General features: G+C 41.7%; 1 protein-coding gene across 3 annotated transcripts; it reads right to left on the reverse strand.

Moving 5' to 3' along the window:
- Positions 1 to 632: 632 nt before the first annotated feature.
- NCOA4 (nuclear receptor coactivator 4) lies at positions 633 to 23670 on the reverse strand. Of its 3 annotated transcripts, none has more exons than XM_042459662.1 (10): positions 23514 to 23670; positions 9393 to 9544; positions 7554 to 7694; positions 7299 to 7387; positions 6743 to 6851; positions 6203 to 6277; positions 4957 to 5100; positions 3776 to 4765; positions 2873 to 2962; positions 633 to 1818 (listed from the first exon to the last, which is right to left on the reverse strand). In XM_042459662.1, exons 2-10 carry the CDS (start codon positions 9531 to 9533, stop codon positions 1813 to 1815), a joined length of 1785 nt encoding a protein of 594 aa, XP_042315596.1. In that variant the 5' UTR covers positions 9534 to 9544; positions 23514 to 23670; the 3' UTR covers positions 633 to 1812. The 3 variants fall into 3 exon arrangements, with proteins under 3 accessions (XP_042315596.1, XP_042315597.1, XP_042315599.1); XM_042459663.1 differs by lacking the exon at positions 23514 to 23670 and adding an exon at positions 12643 to 12793; XM_042459665.1 differs by lacking the exon at positions 23514 to 23670 and adding an exon at positions 12201 to 12224.
- Between the last annotated feature and the right edge of the window lie 1190 nt (positions 23671 to 24860).

The raw sequence follows: 24860 nt of genomic DNA on the forward strand, positions 1-24860 counted from the left end.
TAATTTTCTAGGTTTATAAGTGTCTTGCATGAAGCCCTTGTTGGTCAGTTATATGTTTCTAGTTGTCTTGGAATTAATGAGAAAACTCAATTCGTACTACTGTGGCAGCTTTTGCATAGAAAACACTTGCCTTTTTGCTATGGAGGATAATTTTTATATTTCTCAGCTTGGCCACAGCAGAGTTTAAAAAATATGAGTGTTTGAGTACCACTAACAGACAGTATCATATTTACTATTCTACAAAGATGTAGTGACAATCCATGCTGTCCTTTCAGTTACTACAAAGTTTTATAGTACCTTTCTACCAAATCAATATAACACATTTCTGAGACATTTAATTTCATGAAAGAATCCTCAATGGCTTTAGAACGAGGGGTTAAGTTTTCCATACTTCCATTAATAATATACAAGGTATGCAAAACCTTGGTTATGAACCCTCCTGATTATGGAGGACTGAATTCCATCAACCCTTGCCACTGGTTAAAGCAGACAATGATTGTAGGCAAGGTAGGAATGAACACAATTGCTCACCCACACTGTAAAAGGAGACAAATATCCTATAAACATACATGTTACATTCACTCATGGATAGATGATCGTTCTCAGCAATACCAATCTATGCAAAAGAGTCATTTCTTTGTTCACAGCAGTAGTTTTATTTGAGAGATTCAATTTGCATCACAAATACAGGTTAATGGAAAACTGTAAGGGTTTGATATACCACCATTATCAGTTAGATTTTAAAATAACATGCACCTCCATCTTTACTGATCACATTTAACTCAGTTGAGCAATATGTTAAGCATACACAGCCATATATATCAATAAATGGCTCAAACTATTTCAGCAATTAGGAATGCATGAAGGACAGATGTATAACAACAATACTCTTGCTTTGCTGGTGAAGGCGTCAGTTTGTAATTTTCAAATCAAAGTGTTTTTATATCCAGTAAAGAACACTCAAAATAAGATTTTTACTGAAGATTAGAGCTTTTCAAGAATACCTCTACCATATGGCACCTGGCAAGTGGTATTAAGGTTCGCCATTGAAGCAACCCTGAACATTTAAAGCTACTTAATCTAAACATGGCAAAGTTCCTATAATTCTTATAAAGTTAAAAGAAATCAAAGTTAAATGTTTGATTTAAAAAACCACTGCATTTAGCAGTGTGCTTTGAAAGAAACGAAACATCTGTCATTCACCTTTATAAACTGAAGCCCATGTATCTCATTTATCGTCTCATAAAATGACACGAGTTACTGGCAGTCTTTAGTGATGTTTTTGACATATGATCCATTTTAGTTAGAAAGAAAATGAACTTTCTGTCACTTACTACACAGTATGCAGCTCTGGAGCACCTAGTTTTCATAAAAACTGTATATCAAACATGGTTTTAAGTGCCAATTTAATGTATTTACAACCAGAAACTGTTGGAAAGACAGATGAGAGAGCAGTTCTTCATTAAAATGGCTGCCAAACTGGCTTCCCTTTCTTCCCACCCCACCCCTAAGGTCACTGAACTTTAGTCCAAATGTCAGGAAGATAATTCCAAGCTCTAACTGCAGAACTGCAAGGGCTTCAGGAAAAGTTCATGTCATGGCCCACCATGGTATGCATACAAGGGAACTATTTCTTCCATGTGTGCAAGTCAACTTTGCAGCCATAATTCAACTACATAGAAGTCAACTTCCAAGCCTGGAAGGGGCAGACATCAGACACAAAATTAGAAACGCAGTACATTGAAATTACTCGGTACAAAGGTGCAGTGATCAGCAGGAAGGTGATTTTTTTTTCAGATGGTTTCGAGCTTTTCACATCTAGAAAATGAAATTCAGAGTTGCCATGTTAACAGGAAATAAAAGCAGGATGCTTTGACATATACAGTACCTACAGCAGAGCTGTACAGCTATTAGAAACATTCTGGAATTGCTAAGAATGTGTAGCTAAACATATGACATTCCAGAAAGGCAATATGCACTGAACTAGGCTATATATTTCTTAGAGCAAATCACTGGTGTTGAGCAGGAGCGAGATAGTGTCTCTAGCCAAGGTACTTGAGGGTACACAGTATCCATTGTTTCAAAGTATTTCCCCCCTATTTCTGAAGAACTCCCAAGGGTCCCAGGGATAACAGATAATAACCCACATATACCTCCTAGCAGAAACAAGAAATGCCCTTTCTATTTCTGACACTGCCAGTTATTCTACTCCTGATTTACCAGTTACCAATCCAAAGAACTTGTCTCCAAATGCACACAAGTCTAAAAACCTCATCCCTACAGTTTAAATCTGATGTGTACATGGTTCTTTCCCATTCCCTCAAAATATATCCAATAAGGTTAAGAGAAGGTATAGTGGACCCTTGGGATTTGGTTCTAGGACTCCACATAGATACCAACATTCATGAATGCTCAAGTCCCATTATATGCAATGGGTAGTCGAATCATGTCTTTTTATAAAATGGCAAATTCAAGATTTGCTTTTGGAAATTGAAACTGTAAGGAATCCATGGATATGGAGGCCAACTGTACATGTCTAATGGACAACAAGACTTTCTTAGAACTGTATTTTGCAAGTCTAGGTCGGAATGAAGGATGATGGGCACTGCTGATACCTTCTATGTGTATTGTTGGTTTTGAAGACAACACTTAGCAGTTGGTTAGGGAGCCTCATACTTTCCTGTTTTCTTATTGCATTTCATTACAAAGTAGGTGAACAATGGTTAAACTACACCTTGTATTTGACATACAATTAAACCTTTTAATCTCTATCACAGCAATAAAAGGAAAAGGAGGTATCAACCCTCTCTTAGAAACTTAAAGTTCAATCAAAAACAAATGGTTCAAGGTAAAGAGAACTCTAAATGATTACCTGCAAGGGAGTCCGGTACAGCCACTTTTCTCTATCTCCATTTAGCTTCATACACGTAAACAAATCACAAACTGTAGGAAGGCCGCAGTCCTAAATGAAAGGCAGGTCACCCATTAAACTATACCTAAAACAGAGTCTTTATCCTGTATCTGAACTGTTGTATATATTCATATATAAACCTAGAAATTTTAGTCAAAATATTGGCACAAAAAACCTGAGCAGAATTATCTGTGGGTCAATGTAAGTACTCCACTTTAACTCCTATTTTAATAAGGAGCCATTTATACCTTGGCGAAAGGCAAGAGCATAATCTCTTCTGGAACACTGACACACACACACACACCCAAACTCCATCCAGCTTTTAAGGTGAGCACAGTTATGCCTGCTGGACTTTTGTAAATTATTTGGCATTGTTTTCTTCTGCTTCGCCCTTTAGATCAGTGATGGCAAACCTATGGCACGCGTGCCAGAGGTGGCACTCAGAGCCCTCTCTGTGGGCACATGTGCCATGACCCAATACAGAGTTTGCCAGAGTTTGTTACTAGAAAGCCAGAGGAACATGGCACTTTGCAGTAAATAAGTGGGGTTTGGTTGCAGTTTGGGCACTCGGCCTCTAAAAGGTTCACCATCACTGCTTTAGATCCTTTGTTGCATCCCCCTAAGTTTCACCCTCAACATGTCCACAAGTCATATCAAAATCCGTAATCTTGGCCCCAAAACCTGCCCTCGATTTATACAAGGTCAATTTAACAGTCAAGTATATATGGTAATAATAAATGCATTATTAAAGCTGTCATGAAAAATATTAAGTCACAATTATTTTTCAAAAAATGCACCAATGCTATTAAACATCATGTAGTGCTACTTATATATTATTAATTAGTGCTTAAGAGTTATACATACATGTGCCTTTTTGCGTATCAGCCATTTATCTTCTAGTGAAGCTTGGGTGGATGTTTCTGTGCTTTTTGAAGACAACACCCAGCTGTTTACATTAAAAGGGATGTGGAATGGTTCAAGAAACTCCAGAAGAGAACTTTTACAACTCATTTCTGCTTTCTCCCTGCTTGCCTTCTCTTCTGTGTTCAATACTGTGACTTCTGATCTGGCTAACCAGGCTGACAAGGGGGTTTCAAGCATTTCTTTTAGTGGTTCTAGAATGCCATAGTTGTGCTCTTTTGTTATAAGGGAAGTTGGGTCCTCCACTGCTTGCTGAGAAGAATGGAGCCAGATGTTCACAGCAGGTTTAACTATCTCAGGCTCAATGGCTGAGCTAGGTGTCTGTCCTACTGGCATGCCATTTTTATCCTTGCCCTCTTTCCTAAGGAGCCATTTGCACAGAGCTTCCTTCTCACAGTTGTTTTCACACACACACTCTGAAAAGCTGGAGCACAACTCATTCGCTCTACATACATCTTCTATTTTGAAAGAGGGTTGCAAAAGCCAGGCATCATTGGTAGTTAACTTCTTCCCCTCAAGGTGGTCACTAAGGCACTTAAGGTTGCCAAGATTTTCTATCTCTATGCCCTTGGCCTGACTGCCACAACAATTATTGCAGGAATCAGCTTTGGAGAGCCAGTCATTCAGACTGTATTCTTCCTTAAAAGGCTTAAGCACATGCTTCCACTTCTCCTCTGAGGCATTATTGTTTTCTGGTTCAGGAGGAGTAAGTAGCCAGTCAGAAAGATCTCTCTCTTCTTGCTCTAGGAACTCCAATTCATCTAACTTTTCAAAAGAAAAGGTGGAGTCAATTGTGGAGGTAGAACTTTTACGCAGGCAGGAATCCATGTGCTCAGGAACATCTTGTTGCTGGTTTTGTAGAAGCCAATTCTCCAAATCTTTCAGATTCCCCCATGCTTCCTCCAAGTAACACACTTTGGAAGACGTGGAATCCTAAGCAGCAAACAAAATCATCTTAAATAAATAGCTCTATTAAGTAAACATATTTCAGGAAATAACAGTTCATTTACCAAAATATTAGTATTTGAGCCTCCTTATAATAAGGAACAGCAAAAGATTTCCATCCCCCTAGTTCATAAACATCCTCTTCCCCCAATTAACCTAGACATTTAATAAGACAGTACCTGATTGGTCTCTTGTGCGTGTGGTTTCAACAGCCAGTCCTCATGGTTGTTGCTAGGAACATATGGTGTAGAGGAGGCACTAGCAGGTTTGCTCCCAAGAAGCCACTCCGAGAGTGAACAACCCAATGAACCATACAAGGGTTTCTGGAAAAACCATGCTTAGTGTTAACACGTTTCAATTCTGATTAGAAGTCACCACAAACTCTAAGAACTATGCCATCCAAGAAGGGAGCAAAAATCAATGAAGCCAAAAATATTGGCCCACAACACAATAGCATAAACAAGTGGCTTCTGGCTCTGTTAGAGGTGTGCCATTTATATGACACATACCTCCAATGCAGCCAGAAGCCATATTGAGGCTGCGCTCTAGTCTTTTAGATCAGAGCAGCTAGGTGCAGCTAGGATCCAGCAGCTGTGGCCTACTTTTGGACCCAGCTGTGTGGTCACAACAGTCCCGACCTGAATTCAGCTGGAGCAGCCTCGGGCCACTCCTTCCTGCTCATCTGTTCCAGGCTATTGATTTGTGATTTGTACAACAGAATTATCTTTGGAATCTTAAGTGTTATTTCCTTTAGTGGCAAATTTTCCCTATTGCTCTGCGAGCTTAATTTAAACAAGGAGTGGGCAACTTTTTTGCCTTGAAGAACCATATGGTAGCAGTGGTCAAAGTTCAAGATCCCAGTCTAAACACTCATTCTTTCTTTCACACATATCTATCCACAATCACACTTCACCTCCACTCACTTTCCCCCTTACCATTTTAGAGGTTAAATCTGCATTCTCAAGCCAAGGACACTTTAGCCCTCCATGCTATGCTTTCTTTCTTAAACAAAAAACATAGTATAAAAGGCTAAACAACTCTTACTCTACTCACAGCAAAGGGGGAAGATTCCCCTGCCTAGGAAAAACATTGGTGGGAACATTTGCAGACTTCACGGGAGACACTAAACAGCTGCAAACAGTCTACATTATCATTTAGGCCTACACTAACTGGCAGGCTGTGACACTGTGTCTCCTCAAGTGACATATGCAGTTATAAATCTTGGTCTTTGAACAGTCTAGTCCCCATTAAAAAACATGCACATTCATTTATGGTGCTGCTGCAAGCAAAAAGGACCTATGGGAAAGTTGAACATCAAAACTAATATGCCTCATTCTATGTTCTCCACCATGAAGTCATTCTATTATTGAATTCAAAAATCCTCAAAATAATACTCCAAGTAGATTTGCAGTAGTTTAACGCTACCTGTTCAGGTTTGGCTGTTACAGGGCAGTTCTGAACAGAAATGTAAGGAGCACAGTCTTCTTTGTCAAAGGTTTGCTGTTAAAATAAAACAGAATTATTTTTAACTGTGTTAGTTATAAATCTTTGATGTTTAAAAATAACCGAATAGATTCCAATGTCTACTCACAATCTCAACCTGGCAACTTTATTCAAATAAACAATCCAAAGGCTCATACCAAATAAGAATAGTCTGGGTATGTTTTGAACACATTCAGAAAAGAAATTCACCAGAATCCAGAACCTTGCAGATAGTTTCATGAACTCAAAGGGACTTTTTAGAATTAACTTTTTCCAGGCAATTCCCCACACTAAACTGCAAGCTGCTTTTGAAACCAAGGGAAATTCCAAAAGCAATTTTTGCAGTACATAGACATGTCCAATTGTCAAAAGCAAAATAATTTTTTTAAAAATCCCAGAAAATTAACAGTAAGTCCCCAACTAAGCATAAGCAGTTCTTTATGATTCTGGTTTCTACTCTTGAGGAAAGTACCTTACACTCACCATGGTATTGATGGAGCCAAATGTTGTGATGGCCTGGCGAAGAAATGGAACGTCAGCCTCAAAGTTCAGGATGGAAGTTTCTTCTGGTTGTAGAGTTAAACTGCCTAGTCTGCAATGGCAAAAAAAGTCAATTCAAACTCTGTATTAAGGATCATGAGCACAAGAATATTGCCCAATATGAACTGATTAGGCCAATCCTTCTGCAAAGAGCTAAAAACAAGTAGTCTCTGCTATCATTTTGACCTGACAAAAAAGATATATATAGCTCAGGTTCTTAAGAAATCAATCAAATAATAAAAATTCCATCCCAACTGTAATCCACACACCTGCATGTTTGTATCGCCCATGTTGGCAAGAAATCATTTTCGTTAGGTTTTTCCATTTTTAGTTTTAGTTCAGTGTTTCAATGAGACACTACAAAACAACTCTCTTGTGTAAAAAGAGAAATGATATACATTGTTTTAATTCACAATGAGGTGAACAGTGATTATGACTGAAATAATCCAAAAACCAACATCAAATTGAGTGGCTATGTGAATCTTATAAAACTGCTTACCTTTCCAAGCACACTGAAATCTGATTGGCAAGATCGCTGTTGTGAGGCTGCTCCAACTGGTAGATGAGGCAATTAAATTGTCCCAGCAGCTGTAATTCAGGAGAAAAAAAATACTATTTGACTCCACTAAAAAACAAGAGCAAGTATCAGCAAGGCTTTGACAGGGAATTTATGTCAGGAACAAGCTGACCAAGGTCAAGGCTACATAACTGTGATTCTGAATGCATAAGAACTAGTCATATAAACTAAATTTACCCAACAGAGTTGCTGTGCCTGTTGCTGCAAGGTTTCCTCCTTTAGCTGCTGAATGAGATCCACCTGTTCCAGCAGCCACACTTCACGACTGCGCAAACATTCCAGATGACGGCTTATGCAACTGTGAATCTGGGCTTTTACCTGCAAGATAAATGCTAGATCCAGTTATTTTCTCTAGGACAAATCTGGCCTAGGCTGTGCCTGTGTCAGAGACAAATAATCAAGGCATAAGATATGGGTTATCTCAACTTATTAAAGCCACTCGGTTGTAAGATAATCACATTTTGTACTTCATTCAGTGATAGATCTCCACTTGAGGGAAAGAGGAAAGTCCTAGGGTAACATAGCATCTTGAGCCAGAAAGTTGTTATCCTCCAAAAACTCAGCATTCAACAAAGAGAAAGATGGGTGCAATTACCTTCTCTGCAGTTTTGAGAATGAGTGGATACTCACTGCCTCACCATATCAATATGATTTAAGGAGAAAATTCAGAAAAAAAAATGTGGTTTCACTCTTTTGCTCCTATGTGCATGGATCTGAAGGGCTTTAGAAATCTTCCTAACCGCCATGGACAGCCTGTCTCGTATGTACTGCCTCTGTGCAGCCACATGTACTATAGTTGACCCTAAGGGGCTCCATTTGCTTGGAGGTGGAGATTAAATAACTTTGGCTTTACTTATGTTATTATTATTATTATCACATAAGATCAACAATTACAGGGTATTAGTTATATCTCATAACTACTGTCCCTTCTCCAAGTATTAGACAAAACTCTACTTATTACAGTGGGACCTAGCCATCCATGGATTTGAGCATCTGTGGATGGCAAGCCCCATTGTCCCCAATGGCAGTTGGTTCACGCAGCCACAATAGTGGCCACATGCACATCGAGCTGCCAATAGGGACAATGGGACTGAAGTGCTGCATTTTTTCTTATCTGTGAGGAGGGGTGGTCCAGAACACATCCCTCATAGATACGAAGGTCCGACTGTCCAACTTAAACAACTATTCACTTACAACAGGATATGTAACAAGGACTGTAACAAGTACTATGTGTTACAGGGACAACACTGTGCCACAAACCCAGATCACCTTTATGTTCCTACTCAGTTACAACAGGATACATAACATGGATTGTATGTTACAGGGACAAGACCATGCCACAAACCCAGATGCCAATTCTGTCCCCACATCTACTCTGGGGGCACTATTACAGGGGCCAGTAACATCACCCATAACATCAGAGGTACACATTTTCTTGCTCTTCCTCCAATGTGACATATGTTATCCTATGCCAGCAATGCCCTCTGTACTTTACATTGGACAAACAGGAGGATAAATGGACATAAACCTGACATTAGAAATAACCAGAAACCAGCTGCAGAACGTTTCAACCTTCCTGGACACACAGTAAAGAATTTACAGGTTGCAGTCCTGAACCAGGAAATTACAAAGGAAGACTAGAAAGAGAAACTGCTGAACTGAATTATATTCTCAACTTCCAATCCATTAGCAGAAGTATAAACAAAGACAATAGTGTCAAGGCACACTACATGTCTTAATGCAAGACTCCTCACTCTGTACTGCATCCAAAAAGGGGGGGGGGTTATATCCACGAAATCACATGCTAATATAAAAACCAGTTAGTCTTAAAAGTGCTGCCACATTTCTTTTATCCCCTCCCCTTCTTTCTTTCTTTTTTATGATGGACGAAACTAATACAGCTACTTCTTTGAAAATTATTATACAGGGGATGCACTAAATATAATTTAAAAAAAATGCAATCCAAGCAGTCCCAAGCCCCAAAAGTCAAAGCTTTTTTTAAAAAGTGCTTCATACCTCTCTCCAGTTGTCTTTAACCTGCTGTTCAGCCTTGACTATTCCAGCGATCGCAGTCTCCAAGTCCTTCTTAGCTTGAAGACACTTGTCAAGAGGTGCTTTGCTTGAGAAGCTTCCACTTCTCTCCTGGAGTGGTCTCATCCTTTACAATTCTAGAAACAGGAAAACCGTACACGATAACTTGGGATATGCCTCATGGAAACAAGGATGAAACTTGTTACAGATTGTTTGGTGTTAATTCCATTGTTATAGCTAGTTTGATCACTGGCCACTGTTTTGAGATCACTGCTACTCTGCCACCTTTGCCATCTTCTCTCTATAAGCCTTAACTATGCAGTCAAACATCTTATCCTTGCTTTGATATCTCTTGCTATGGCCCTGCCTTTTCCAATGAGACTAGCTAATGTTTCTAACACTTTAACTTCTGAACGACCATGCTCAGCACTGCTGAGAGATTTGGAGACCAAACACAAAGGTTTGGAGGATCTGGACCGATACTTCATTTATTATGTGGGGAAGGAGCAGCAAGTTTCGCACCCAGAGACTTAGAACAGGCTTTTATTTGTCCTGCTGACACTTTTTGGAAATACCCTTTTTCATGAGCTGATTCTTCGGTTTTTCTTTTTCTGTAGCCAGAGTTTCTAGCACTGAATTTACAGATTACAGTTATGGTCCCAAGCACCATGAGGAAAGCACAGCAGAAACAGCACAATACTGTATACTGTAACTACTTCACACGTCTTAAAACTTTCAAAGTCCCAAATTAGATGGTGTTCTGTTCACCCCACTAAGCCAGCTAAGTGTTTTCTAAGAATAAAATACTGTATGCCTTAACTGTAATTTCTACACACCCTAGTTTGGAATTGGGTTTAGTTACCAATTACTAACAACAGCTGCAATTCATTGAGGATTAAATAAAAGGAGACAGTGGGGCCAATGGGTCTGATCATGGCAGAAACCCAAAGTCCAACTGCCAGAATCCAAAGACTTAAATCCTTCCACGTCTCACTCCTTTTACAAAACCTTAGCATTCTCCCAAAAGTACACTTGTCCCTCCATATTCGCTAGGGTTAGGGGCACAAGACCCCTGTGAATATGGAAAACCTGCAAATAACCAAAAACACCATGTTTTTAACTGAGATGACACCTCTCTAGGAATCTCTAGGTCCTCCAAGTGCAACTCTGTGGTCAACCTCCAACAGAAACTGACCATAGAACTGTGCTGGAGGAGCTACAAACGCCTAGCAGAGTATTCTCTCTATGAATCTCTATGTCTTTCAGTGCAACTTTTAGTTAAAGTTGACCAGAGAGTTGCACTGGAGGACCTAGATATTCCTAGAGAGAACTTAGTAATCAAATTTGTGAATAATCAAATTCACAAATATCAAAGCCACAAACATGGAGGGATGAGTGCACATGGGCTAGAAGCTTGATTTACTTTTCAAAGAGTGAGATCTGGAATTCTTCAGTGCAACTCCTTTGTTCATTTCATATACTAAGACATACACAAATACATGCATATTCTAAAGCAGGAAAATCCATCCTACAATTTTAACACACAAAACTACAACTAGTCCCATTTAAGATTATCTTGTGTGGGCCCGCCCAAGATGCTATTTACAAATAAGTGGATGTTTTCTATGTTGCTAGATTTCAGTGCCGCAAGATCTGAGTATTAGGAGCCAACACAGTGTAGTGTTTTGAGCACCGGACTAGGACTCTGGAGACCAGGTTCCAATCCTGGCTCAACCATGTAAACCCGCTGGGTGACTTTAGGCAAGTCACACACTCTCAGCCTTATATAGGACAGCAATGGCAAACCTGTTAAGAAAACTCCATGTTCACCTTAGGTTCACCAGAAGTCAGAAAAGACTTTAAGGTGCCTAACAACAGCATTAAACAATGTTATCTTCTCTTGTCTTTATTTTTTAAGGTTGCAGAGACGGCTGCTTTGTCTAGAAAGCTGCAACCTTTTCTCCCAAACAAAGCTGAGCTACACACAGAATGCTTGCAAAGAGACCAGATTGCCAGCTCTGGCCCAACTGTTCTTTTGGGGAGTTGCAAAACCAGATGAGATTTCTGTTGACTTGTAGAGAATGGCAGGAAGCCCAGAGGAATGCAAACCAGCAACTTCTGCAGCTAATCTCCTTTACTCCCAGTAAAGCCGACTGAGCTCAGTGGGACCCCCACCCATGTACAAGGGGGCCTGGGATCCCAGCATCTCTTCCACTCACCCAAAATGGTCTTAGCTTTGCCATATACTGGATTATTCAGGAAATGGCTGCCCTCTCCATCCCCAAGCCCAACTTTGCAACTTTCTTGTTTGTTGTTGTGAGCCTACCTAGTCCATTTATGGCGACCGCAAGGCATGGACCCATGCTAGGGTTTTCTTGGCAGGGTTTGTGCAGAGGGGGGTGGCTACTGCCTTCCCCTGAGGCTGAGAGAGTATGACTTGCCCAAGGTCACCCAGGGGGTTTCATCATGAACTGAACCCTGGCCTCCAGGGTCCCCTCACACTGGCAGCCTTAAGGCTACTACCCCCAACACTGCCCTTCTCTTCCCCACTTCCTCAGGGGGCCTAATGACCAGGTACTGCAAAATGGAGGAGAGGCCAGAGAAATAGAACACATGGCCACAGAAAAGCTTTAAAAAACACTCCTAGAAATGTAAATGCATGCGCCTTGACCCTGCTCAAAATGGAGGACAGTGTGGAATCCTCTCTCCTTGTATATAAAAATGAAAGAGAGGACAGGTCCTGGAAAAGGAGGGCCTCTGGTCACTCTGCCCTTTCCAGCACCCCTTCCATACCTTGACGCTTTCCCTCCTTTGCTTGCTTTTCTTTCCTTTGTTTCCCTTGGTTTCCTTTTTTTTAATTTGTTGTCCTTTCTTGCTTTCCTTGCCTTGCCCTTGGTTTCCTTGCTTGCCTTTTTCCCTTTCCTTTCCTGCTTTCCTTTCCTTGCTTTTCTTTCCTACCGTTGCTTCCTTCCCTTCCCTTCCCTTCCTATGCTTGTTTTCCTTTACTTGCTTTGTCCTCTTTCCCTTCCCTTTCTTCCTTTCCTTGCTTGCTTCCCTTCCTCTTCTTTCCTTTGCTTTGGTGGCTTTCCTTCCCTTCCTTTGTCCTCTTGCTTTGCTTGCCTTTGCTCTCCTTTCCTCTGCTTTGTCCTCTTTCTTTCTTTGCTTGCCTTGCCTTTCCTTTCCTCCCTTCCTTGCTTTCCTTTCCCTGCTTTGTCCTCTTCTTTGCTTGCCTTACCTGCCCGGCTGGCTTGTTTGCTTGCTTCCCAGGGAGGATGAGCCTTAAGTTCCCAGGGACTTCTGGGGCCTCTTCCTTTCTCCTCCTCTTCCTGCAGCCCAAGATAGGCCTATCAGCAGGGCTCCAGCTGCCTTTAAGCCTCCTCCTCCTCCTTCTCCTCCTCCTTCTTCTAGCCCAGCCCAGGCCAGCCCCCAAGTCCAGGCCGCCACAGCTGAGCCTGAGCCCTGCACGTCTCCAGGAGGAGGAGGAGGAGAGGGAGGAAGGGCAGGGGGGTCTGGGGAAGAAGGGGGGCCATGGTGGCTGCTGCTGCCCATGAAGCCCTGCAGGGCCCCACTGGTTTTCTAGGCAAGGTTCTGCTCCCAGGGACTCTCCTCATCCCCCCTCCCACTCAATGCTAGAAACAGGAACAGGGTTGTTTTTTTTGGGGGGGTTGCACCCAGATTTGCAGGCTATGGGGTGCAGAGGAGCCCCTCCAGGGTGACAACATGTGTCCTACCTGCAAAGGAGGCTGAGGCACAGAATTACAGAATCAGAGAGTTGGAAGAGACCCCCCCAGAGCCATCCAGTCCAGCCCCATTCTGCCATGCAGGAATACCCCATCAAAGCACTCCCTGTGACAGATGGCCATCCAGCCTCTGTTTAAGACCTCCAAAGAAGGAGAGGCCTTCACCCTCCAAGGGAGTGTGTTCTACTGTCCAAGTGTCAGGAAGTTCCTCCTAATGTTGAGGTGGAATCTCTTTTCCTGGAGCTTGCATCCATTGCTCCATTGGGTCCTGCTCTCTGGAGCAGCAGAAAACAAGCTTGCTCCCTCCTCTATGTGACACCCCTTCAAATACTTAAACAGGGCTATCATATCACCTCTTAACCTTCTCTTCTCCAGGCTAAACATACCCTGCTCCCCAAGTCAAAATGGAGGAGTTGCTTAAATTGATAGGAATGCATGAAACAGACAAATTAACAGCAGGGTATAATAACAACAACAATATTGTGGACAAGAGTTGGGCTCCAATATTGGAATATTCTCTCTCTATATATATATATCTTTATCTATATCTATATATATGGTGGGAAGTATGGAAAAAATAAAATGTTGATCAGTAGGCCTCTCGACAGAAATGTTTATCTGAGACACAGAAGAAAAGTAGATAATCAGAGTAGTGAGTGTTTATGAACTCAGATTCACTTGGGAAGTAAATGTATGAGGTGTGTGTATGTATTAAGGGTTCACAATATTTATGTTGGTCTATGTTTTGTATGTTGGTGCATGTTTAGTGTGTTTTATTGTAATAAAAATATTTCTTGGAGGGCATTCCAGAAAACATGGAGGACGCAGCCAAATAGAAGGCAAAAACACTACTGTCTCTGAAGATGCCAGCCACAGATGCTGGCGAAACGTCAGGGATAAATTCTGCTAGAACATGGCCACATAGCCCAAAAACCCACAAAAAAACTATGGATGCCGGCCATGAAAGCTTTCAACTTCACTGCTATAAATGTCTGCATGCTTCTTGGTTATGCTCAAAATGGAGGACATTTTGGAATCAGAAGGTGGAAATGGAAGACATGTCCTGGAAAAGGAGGACATGTCTAGTCACACACACCCCGCACACAACTCCAATGCAACTACCAGCTTCAGCCATGGCATACCTGACAGGCCAGTATGGTCCAAAACACATTGCAGGGATAATCTTCTAGTCTGAGACCGCTTTAACTGGCTTGGCTCAGTGCTAGGGGATCTTGGGAACTGTAGTTTAAATTGTGGCACCAGTGCTCTCTGACACAGAAGGCTAGGCATCTCACAAAACTATGGTTCCCAGAATTCCCTAGCATTGAGCCAGGGCACTTAAAGCAGTCTCTAACTGGATTACACCTGCAGTTTTGGACCTATGTTTACTGGTTTCTTTGGGGACCCTGGCTCTGTTACTTGTTGTCGTGTGACTTCAGGTCATTTCTGACTTATGAGACCCTAAGGTTTTCTTGGCAAGGTTTGTTCAGAAGAGGTTTGTCATTGCCTTCCTCTGGGGTTGAGAAGGTGTGACTCACCCAAGGTCACCCAGTGAGTTTCATGGCTGAGTGAGAAATCAAACCCCATCCTACTGCTATGTACCTTCAAGTGGTTTCTGAACTATGGCAGAGCTAGCATGGCACAATGGTTTGAGTGCTGGACTGGGACTCTGAAGACCAGGGTTAGATTCCCAGCTCAGTCATTAAACCCACTGGGTGACCTTAGGCACACAATAACACAACAAGGCCTAAGTTAGGATCGTCCAAGCCCTTGTATTCCTCACCACTATGTATGGATGTGAGACCTGGATAGTTAAGAAAGTGGATAGAAATAAAATTAACTCATTTAAGATGTTGCTGGAGAAGATACCATGTAGTGACAGTAGTGAAGATACCATGGATGACAACAAGACAAATAAATGGATCCAAGAACTGATCAAGCCAGAATTTGCCATGGAAGCCAAGATGACTATATTGAGGTTGAATGCAAAGATATGGCCATGTTAATCTGTAGAATCAGTATCTAGAGAGATCATGTAGCACCTCTGAGACTAATTGAAAGAAAGAAGTTGGCAGCATGAGCTTTTGTAGACTTCAGTCTACTTCCTCAGATGCTTTTGGCCAAAAGCATTTGAGGAAGTAGATCGAAATCTAGGAAAGCTCATGATGCCAAATTCTTTCTTTCAGTTAGTGTCAAAGGTGCTACATGATCTCTCTATATATATTGAGGATGTCATATTCCACCACATCATGACAAGAGAAGACACACTAAAAAAGGCAATGAAGCTAGGAAAGATGAAGGGCAAGGAGAAAGAGCGGGAGACCACATAGCAGATGGAGGCCCCTGGCCATAAACCTGCAGGATCTAAGCAGAGCAGTTGAGGACAGGAGGTCTTGGAGGCATCTCATTCACAGGACTGAGTTGAGGGCAGTAAACAACAACAAGACTGTAATGACTGCCCATTGTTTCCTCAGTGTCATGGGTCCATCCTATGGCATATGGAGTTTGTTGTGGCACCGGAGCTCTCTGACAGAGAAGGTTAAATCTTTTGTTGTTGTAATTCACAAAACTACAAATTCCAGAATTCCACAGTACTGAGCCATGGCAGGTAAAGCAGTATCAAACTGTATTATTTCCACAGTATTGATACAGCCTGGTGTGCAGAAAATGGCCAGTTGAGGCAGCAGATCTGAGGGAAATTTTCCCAGCCTCTGGAGGGCTGCTGCTGCCTGAGTAGCCAGTTCTGGCTAGAAGGACCTGTGGTCCAAAGAAAGACACGGGACAAATATTCCAAGAAAAGAGAAAAGGGCTTGGGTTGCAGCATTTGTGTGCAAACACACAAATTAAATACTAATTACTCACAAGAGGATGTCAAGATAATAGCATTCTACCCACCCATTTTATCTTCAAAACCACCCTGTGAAGTATGGTCATAGGCTAAGAGTGCAACTGGCCTGAGGTCACTCAGCGAGGTTCATTGCCGAGCGCACACTTGAACTTGGGTCTCCCCAGCAAATCTTTAACCACTACAAAAACTGGCTTTTTCTCAAACCATTTCATGAAGTGGTTTCTCTTCTCAAACACTCATGAGATACAGCCCACCACTTCAAAAGTTGTACTTCATTGGCCAACCCTGTTCTCATGGTATGACTCTTTCTGCTACCTCCTCCCAAAAAACCATAAGCAAAAAAAACACAATGCAGGTGTTCAGTCAGCTGATTCCAGAGATAATGTTGCCTGCAGGATTATGCTCACAGTCATTACCACATTAAAATCACAAGCTGTGTAAGACATCCCACACTGTATTTGTTTATACAATATATCTTGCTCAATTTGGAAAATAGGAAAATGTGTATTGGGATTACTACTCGCTTTGTGCTGCTTAAAAAACAAGATGAGAAACAACCATAATAATGGGTGGCCTCAGAGAAGCCTAGTACAGTACTGGCTCATTTATACATTTGGTGGTTGCTGTTACCTGCCTTTGAGTTGACTTCAAGTTATGGTGACCCTATGAATGGGAGACCTCCAAGTCACCTTGTTCTCAGCCACCCTGCTCAGCTCCTGCAAATTCATGGCCTTGGTTTTTTTGACTGAGCCAATCCATCTGAAAAACAGTCTTCCTGTTTTCCTACTGCCCTCCACTTTACAGACATTATAGTCTTTTTGAGTGAGCCCTTTCTTCCCATATGGCCAAAATGCAACAACCTCAGTTTAGTCACCTTTGCTTCCAGGGAGAGTTCAGGCCTGATCTGCTCTAGGACTCATTCAGTGGTCTTTTTAGTGGTTGACAATATTTTCAGAACTTTTCTCCATCTTGTTGTTGTTGCTGGTTGCCTTTGAGTTGATGTAGATTCATGGTGACCCTGAGTATGAGACATCTCCAAGGCCCTCTATCCTCCACCGCTCTGCTTAGATCCTGTTGATTCGGGCCCATGACCTCACTGATCGACCCTATCCATCTGGAGTGTGGTCTCCCTCTCTTTCTGCTGCCTTCTACCTTTCCTAGCATCATTGTCTTTTCCAGTTATTCATGCCTTTTCAAGAAGTGGCCAAATTATAACAGCATACCAAGTACTGCATACAAGTTGTATTGGTAGGGTGATAATATGCAGCCTTGTCTGACCCCCTGTGACAACTGGGGGGGATTTCTCCATATTCTGCTTCTCCATATTCTACTCTTAACAGTTGCCTCTTGTCCTAAGTACAGATTTCTCATTAGGACTATAAAACGTAGGGGCACTCCCATGTCTTTAAGAGCATTCCATAGCTTTTTGTGATCTATGCAATCAAAGATTTTACTATAGTCTATAAAGTACATGCTGATTTTTTCCTGGAATTACTTGGTGTGCTCCATTAGTTGTCATGTGTTTGCAATGTGGCCCCTAGTGCCTCTGCCTTTCCTGAACCCCGCTTGCATCTTTGGGACTTCTTCTCTGCACCACATCTCAAATAAGTTGATGTTATTCCCATCAGCTTTCTTCACTGCCCAGTTCTCACAACCATACACAGAAACAGGAAATATGATGGCATGGACAATCCTAACTTTAGTATTTAATGAGGTATCTTTATAGTTCAAGATCTTAGCTAATTCCTTCATAGATACCCATCCAGTACAACACATGATTATACTTCACTGGGTAGTTATGTGAATTGGCCATTGAAAAATACTTGTTTGAAATAAAAGAGAAGAAAGATTGTCAGTGGCTCGTTCAGTAGTTCACATCAAAGAGATGAGCATGTATTTTTCAGTGCAAAAGTGTTTAGAGATTTATTTATTTTGTTGCTACCCATTTATCCAAACATCAAAGGAGGTATCTTATTCCTATCTTCACTTCTGAAGTTTCCCCCATTCCATCATATCTCCTGTTCAAGAAATTTCATCCACTTTGATTATATTTTAGAGTCTACATGACATTCCACTTATTTCCTAAAGACGTTTGTCCCAATAATGGATTAACTCCAATCTAAGTGATCCCTCCTTTACCTTTACCTAGAAAAATTGCACATGTTTCTCTGTCAGCACACAGGGATTTGAATGAACTACATTTCCCCAGACAGTCCAGGTTTATAGCTTACCAATTAAAGCAGTCAATGATGTCCCTAGAAATTACCCTAGGCACCAAGAAAAGCGTAAGTGTTGGTAATGACAGACTGCAGGCACAGCAAGGAGCGATTGTGACACTTCTGCAGACAGGATGTTTCAGAAAGCTTTCAGTAGCAAAATGTTTGGACTCAAAATACACAATGCATTTTATATTATGAACTCTATGCTTCTCTTGTATAACTTCAATTTTGAGGTTAGGTACGGGAAGAAGAGGTTAGCTATAAATATATATTTTCCATATTTCCACTTTAGACATGTGTTTTGGAAAGAGAATTAAATCTGAAATTCACTGCATGCCTACATAAGAGGAACTGCAACTCTTGAGCATTATATTTCCATTTCACAAAGAAAGTCAGAAAGCAGACAGTAAATATATAAATAAGCTCATTGCCAGACCCACAATTCAAATCTTATCATTCACACATTGAAAAAGTATGTGTTTGCACACAACATTCTTGGTTGAGGGCAAAAACGCTCAACTACAACACTTTAAGAATACTAGCTTATTCAGGTCAGGCCTGAACAAAATTTTACAAATAATAAATAATAAAAAATAATGAATAAAAGATTTATTTATATACCACCCTTCGAAACATCAGGGCGGTTTACAACAATATACAACAGTTCTGAGGTCGAAATCTTATTGACATCAATTACCCTGAACAGATACAGGTTTTATTGATACCATCACAAGCCTGATATATCTGTTTTATTACAAGAGCACCAAAAACATAGTTGGACTAATTTGACTACAGCAGTAGACTATAGGATAGTCAATGCAAGAAAAATTCCTTAATGTACTGTATCTTATCTCAGTCATTTTGGCCTGGAGGAAAGAATTTTACCCAGTGTCTAAACTTGCCAAAGATTAATTGCAAAGGCTAACTGCAAATATGAGATACACTATGTCTTGCACCAAACAACGTCCATCCAAAAGACATGGATCATCCTGAAAGGAACTGTTACAGACTGCCAAAATAAAGTTGCTTCGGATCTCTTTGGAGGTATGCTATTTAAATGATGCATGGGTCCTAAGAGTCTGGAGGTTGCACTGGAGTGCAACTTTGGTGCAGCTTCCGGATTCTTAGGGTGCATGCATCATTTAAATATCATACCTCCAAAGAGACCCGAAGCAGCTTTATTTTGGCAGTCTGTAACAGGCCTGAATTCCTCTGCTTTGGTCAGACTTCACCCAGAATACTATTTCCAGCTCTGAACACCACAACTAAAGAATATCAGCAAGCTGGAACGGATCCAAAGTTAGTAAAAGATCTGGAAACCAAGCCCCATTAGGAATGCTTGAGGGAAATGGGTATGTTTAGCCTGGAGTAGAGCAGCGATATGGGATAGCCACCTTCAAGTATTTGCAAGGCTGTTGTACAAAAGAGGAAGCAAGCTTGTTTTCTGAGGATTTCCAGAGGGTTTCAGAGAATCCAAACAGATGAATTCAATTTACAAGAATGGGGAGTGTGGAGCTATATCTTCAGCTCCTCATCAAGCGGATGAACAACTATCTGAGGACTGGGAAGAGATGTTCTTAAGAAGTTATTCCATACTCAGGATGCCGTGAAAAGGAAAAAGCAGATTGTGCTGTTATGTGTTTCTCCAGACTAATCCTCTGTCCAATTCTTCACACAAAACAATGCAAGGAGGCTGCAAATCCTATACCATTTTCAAAACATGCCATGTCTTAAACAGTGTTATGACCACATTCTTTGTACACTGATAAACATAAGATTACAGGCTCATCATCAGCATCAGGTCATCCACTTGACCACCGCCCGTTTTCTATTTTTGGTGTGTTTCTACTAGGAGACCAAAGAAAATAAAAAATAGAACAATGTTGCTCTATTTGGTTCCCCTTAATCCAACACAAAGGCGGAAGGCGAGGGATAAAATTAAACTAAGAGAAGCAACATAAAGCCTAAGGAATTACCAGTAAAATCCCCAAGATCTCATGTCCCAAAAATACAAGCTAACCTGCAGTAAACATCTGACACTGAATGATTCAGTGAATTTAGTTTCTACTTGCCCTCTAAGGGAAAAAAACAGGAAGACAGAAATGCAGGATGTACAAGTGCAATAAAGTTACAGTACCCTTTTGTAAAACTAGGAACATGCATTTTTAAGTTGCATGTTTTAACATGTGTGGACAGTCAACTGCACACTAGGGCAAGGATTGTAAAACTTTCAGAGTAATGCAAGAGGCCCAAAAACATGCACACTAGAGCTTTCCTGTTTTCCACTTCTTGTAATGAGAGAAACTCCTTCCAACTCCAACTTTCAGGACAGCTTGTGGCATCACAAAAAGCTGCAGGTGAAAGGAAGTACTCCCAACTCTGCTGTGGACCTGGAGCTCTCTGGATAGTTCTTTTGTGACAGAGGCAGCTATGTTTTACTTTATGACATTACAGTACTAAGTGAAATTGGGGTTTCATCATCTTCCTTCCTAGAAGGCCCTTGATTTGGTACTAGAGCGGGTGAAGTCAAAGTAAACGCAGATGTTGTTTTCCTTTGTTTCCATACAACCCAAATCCACTCCTTTCCAAAAGACCTAGGTCCAAAACACACTGCAGATATAATCCACTTTGATACTGTTTTAACTGCTCTGGCTCAATGGCAGGGAATTCTGGGAATTGTAGTTTGTGAGACATTCAGCTTTCTCTGTCAGAGAGCTCTAGTGCCACAACAAACTACAATTCCTTGGTTTTCTTATTACTGAACCAGAGCAGTTAAAGTGATCTCAAACTGGATTGTTTCTGTAGTGTGTTTTGGACCCAAGATAACCTTTATATTCCAGCTTCTCTTTCTTCCCTTCTAGAAGTCATTGCCTTAAACATACCCGCTTTTACAGTTACATAAAATCTGAGTCATAAGGATCCCTTGCACCACAAAGTTGTGAGTGCCAGCAGTTTGTTTCCCAAGCAAGGCATCAACATTCTTTCTATGCTCCCACAATCCCAGTGACAACAGCATGGAAGCCAAGCCAAATCCTTACCACAGCATCCTAGCTTGCAGATTGCCCCATGGGTAATGTTAAGGATACCTTAAAAAACAACAACAAAATTCATACTAGAAGTGAACAGAAGTGAATTACGCAGTCTAACCCCAAAGGTTTGAATCATAAATGTCCACATTGACTAGTGCTGCTATCACAATGTACAGCAAGGATGGGAAGCATTAAGCCCTCCAGATGTTGTTGGACTGTAGTTTCCACCGTTCCTCATTCTTGCCAGTGCTTGGTAAGGCTACTAGGAGTGGTTCAACCTCTGGAGAGCCACATGTTCCCCATCCCTGTCATATGGAAAATACAAGGTATGACTACAGCTTTCAGTGAAGCTCTTATTTTTGGCAGAAAACTTCTCTAACAGATTCTTTATAATGCCACAATGTGGTCAGACTTACAGCTTTGGTAATAGCTTTTGTTAAACTCCCTCTCATAAACTCCCAGATCCTTTCACCTCCCAGCAATTTACTTGCAACAACCCACTGGTTTTCACAACTCACCACAACTGCAAGAGATGCTTTTGTGTCCAGATCTTTTGCTAACATTTGAAAGCACTCCCTCTAAGGGGATAGAGGTAGTCACTAGTCAGCCTTTTAAAAGCACTGCAGAAAATGTATTTGCACCAGGAAAATGAGCCCATGTGTCTGATATTGATATGATATGATAATGATATTTGTATCCCACCTTTCATAGAAACATCCATTTTGTTTGTTGGTGTTTGTCTTCAAGTCATTTCTGGCTTACAGCCACCCTAAGGAGAACCTACCATGGGGATTTCTTGGAAAGTTTCTTCTGAGGAGGTATGCCATTGCCTTTCCATGAGGCTGAGAGAGTGTGACTTGCTCAGCCATGGTTTGAACCCTGGCCTCCAGAGTCTTAGGGCCTAAACAGATGGGCCAAAATAAAGCTGCTTCAGGTCACTTTGGAGGTATGCTGTTTAAATGATGCATGCAGCCTAAGAGTCCAGAAGCTGCACCAAAGCTGCGCTCCAGTCCTTAGGACTGGAGCATGGCTTTGGTGCAGCTTCTGGCCTCTTGAGATGTGTGTGTCATTTAAACAGCATACCTCCAAAGTGACCTGAAGCAGCTTTATTTTGGTCTGTCTATTCAGGCCCTTAGTCCAACACTGAAACCATTACACCACATAGTCCACATTTTATCCCAACACTCCTGTGAAGTATGTTAGGCTGACAAATGACAGCTGGCCCAAACATCACGGCTGCCTTCTTATCTGAACTTATGTATCCCTCAGAGTGTTTTCAGGTACAAAAGAGCAATAAGAGACAATTGTTATTCTTGAGAAGCAGCACCAAGAACTAGATATTAACATGTTTTGGGTTCTGCATAAACCCCAAATGAAGGTATTGATTTCAGTTAACCTAGCCATGTATTTCTATGTAAAACGAACATATTGTCTACGAACACTAATTACATGAGGCACGCCTTTCTCTTTTTATGATGGATCCACACCCAAAAGTACAGTCTATATAAAATGTGTCATTCAGTCTATATGAAATGAAAGGTTTTCTAACCCCTCTGTCCCTTTATAATTAGGGACACCTGCCATCTGCCCTTCAAATAAGGGTCACCCCTTACAATGATGGACACTTGTCAACTCTTACCCTCAGATATTATCCCTTGAATAGCTCACATTCCTCTTCTGCTTTAGAAGTAGGTTTAGATTATTGCACTACACTCCTACGCTTTTCCTTTTCCAGGTTTTTGGACTACAGCTCCCAGAAGCCCCAGCCAGGTTGGCCACCTGCTAGGGATTCTGGGAGCTGGAGTCCAAAACATTGGAGGACCAAAGTTTGGGAATCACAGGGCCTCTGATAAGAGTAACGAACCACGCTCTTATAGTGCTGTTATTCCACTTTGACTGCTCTGGCTGCCTCCTGTTGCATTCTGGGTTTTGTAGTTCAGTGGGGCTTTAAGGAAGGGGGCATTTAGAGTCCCCAGCCAAAGAGCTCTTAGGCCTCACTGGATGCGCAGTTGCATCCACACTGAAGATATAACCCGGTTTGGCACCGCTTTAACTCTTTTTCTGACTCAAGGCTATGGAATTCTGGGAGTTGGGAGTTTGTTGTGGGGCCTCCAACTCCCAGAATTCCATAGCCTTGAACCAGAAAAAGAGTTAAAGCTGTGCCAAACCGGGTTATATATCTCCAGTGTGGATGCAGCCTTAGTGGTTCTGAGCTCTGCCCGACCGACTCGCCCTTTGTCTCTCTCGGTCCCTTTAACCTTGTGACTCACCGCGGGCGGGCGTCGACCGGAAACCAAAAAATGAAAAAGGTCCCGTCGAGCGGACGCCAAGCGACACCTTGCTTCAGGAGGCTCAGGCCGGGAAGGGGAGGAGCCAGCGGGGGGATGACACTCTCGCGAGATTTCCTCCTCCTCACCTTCAGATTTCAACGACAGAGCTCAGCCAGCCACCCCCTTCTGTCAGCCTTGCGTAACCGGAAAAAGAAAGCCACAGACATGCGCAGTTGGGTTATTCGAAGTCTCGGGGCAAGTGCTGGTATGGGCACGTTCTTCCGTTCAGTCTTTTGCGGCTGATCTCTACGGAAGCTGGGATGGGTCTAAAGTCGACAGCTATCTCCATATCAGTATCATATTACGCTAAGGCTCCACTTTAACTGCTCCAGTGGGATGCTGGGGTTTGTAGTTCAGGGAGGCTTAAGAGCTCCTTGGTTAAAAAGCTAAATGCCCCTCCCTAAACTACAAATCCCATGAGGCAGTTAAAGTGGAATCACAGAAGTGTGGTATAATTATTTCCCATGAAGATGGATTTAGGGCCCACCCCAACAGTTGCAAGGGGGAATAACTAAATAGGGAATAAATAGGGAATAAATAAATAGGAATAAATAAATAAATAAATAGGCAATAAATAAATAAATAAATAGAGAATAAATAAATAGGGATAAATAAATAGGGGATAAATAACAATTGGAAATAAGTAAATAAATAGGGAATAGATAAATAGGGAAATAATAAATAAATAGGAAATAAATAAACAGGGAATAAATAAATAAATATGGAATAAATAGTCAACCTTATTGTGTGTGTTGTGTGCCTTCAAGGCTTTTCTGACTCATGGCAGCCCTAAGGTGAACCTTTCATGGGGTTCTCCTGGCAAGATTTCTTCAGAGGTGGTTTGCCATTGCCAGTCCTCTGAGGCTGAGAGAGTGCGACTTGCCCAAGACCACCCCCAGTGGGTTTCCATGGCTTTGCAGGGACTTGAACCCTGGTCTCCCGAGTCCTAGTCCAACACTCAAACCACTGCATCACACTGGCTCTTCTAGTTCCCATGACGATGGGTCACATGGGTGTGGATTTAGGACCAATCCCAGTTTCCACAGAGAACAGTTGCAAGACAGAGATGGGGGGGGGGAGTACTGTATATACTCATGTATAAGTCTAGAAATCTTAGGTCCAAAACACACACTGCAGAAATAACCGACTTTGAGACCACTTTAACCGCCCTGGCTCAATGCTAGGCAATTCTGGGATTTGTAGTTTTGTGAGACATTCAGCCTTCTCTGTCAGGGAGCTCTAGTGCCACAACAAACTACAATTCCCAGGATTCCCTAGCACTGGGCC

The sequence above is a fragment of the Sceloporus undulatus genome, chromosome 3, assembly GCF_019175285.1.
Source record: "Sceloporus undulatus isolate JIND9_A2432 ecotype Alabama chromosome 3, SceUnd_v1.1, whole genome shotgun sequence".
Classification (NCBI taxonomy): domain Eukaryota; kingdom Metazoa; phylum Chordata; class Lepidosauria; order Squamata; family Phrynosomatidae; genus Sceloporus; species Sceloporus undulatus.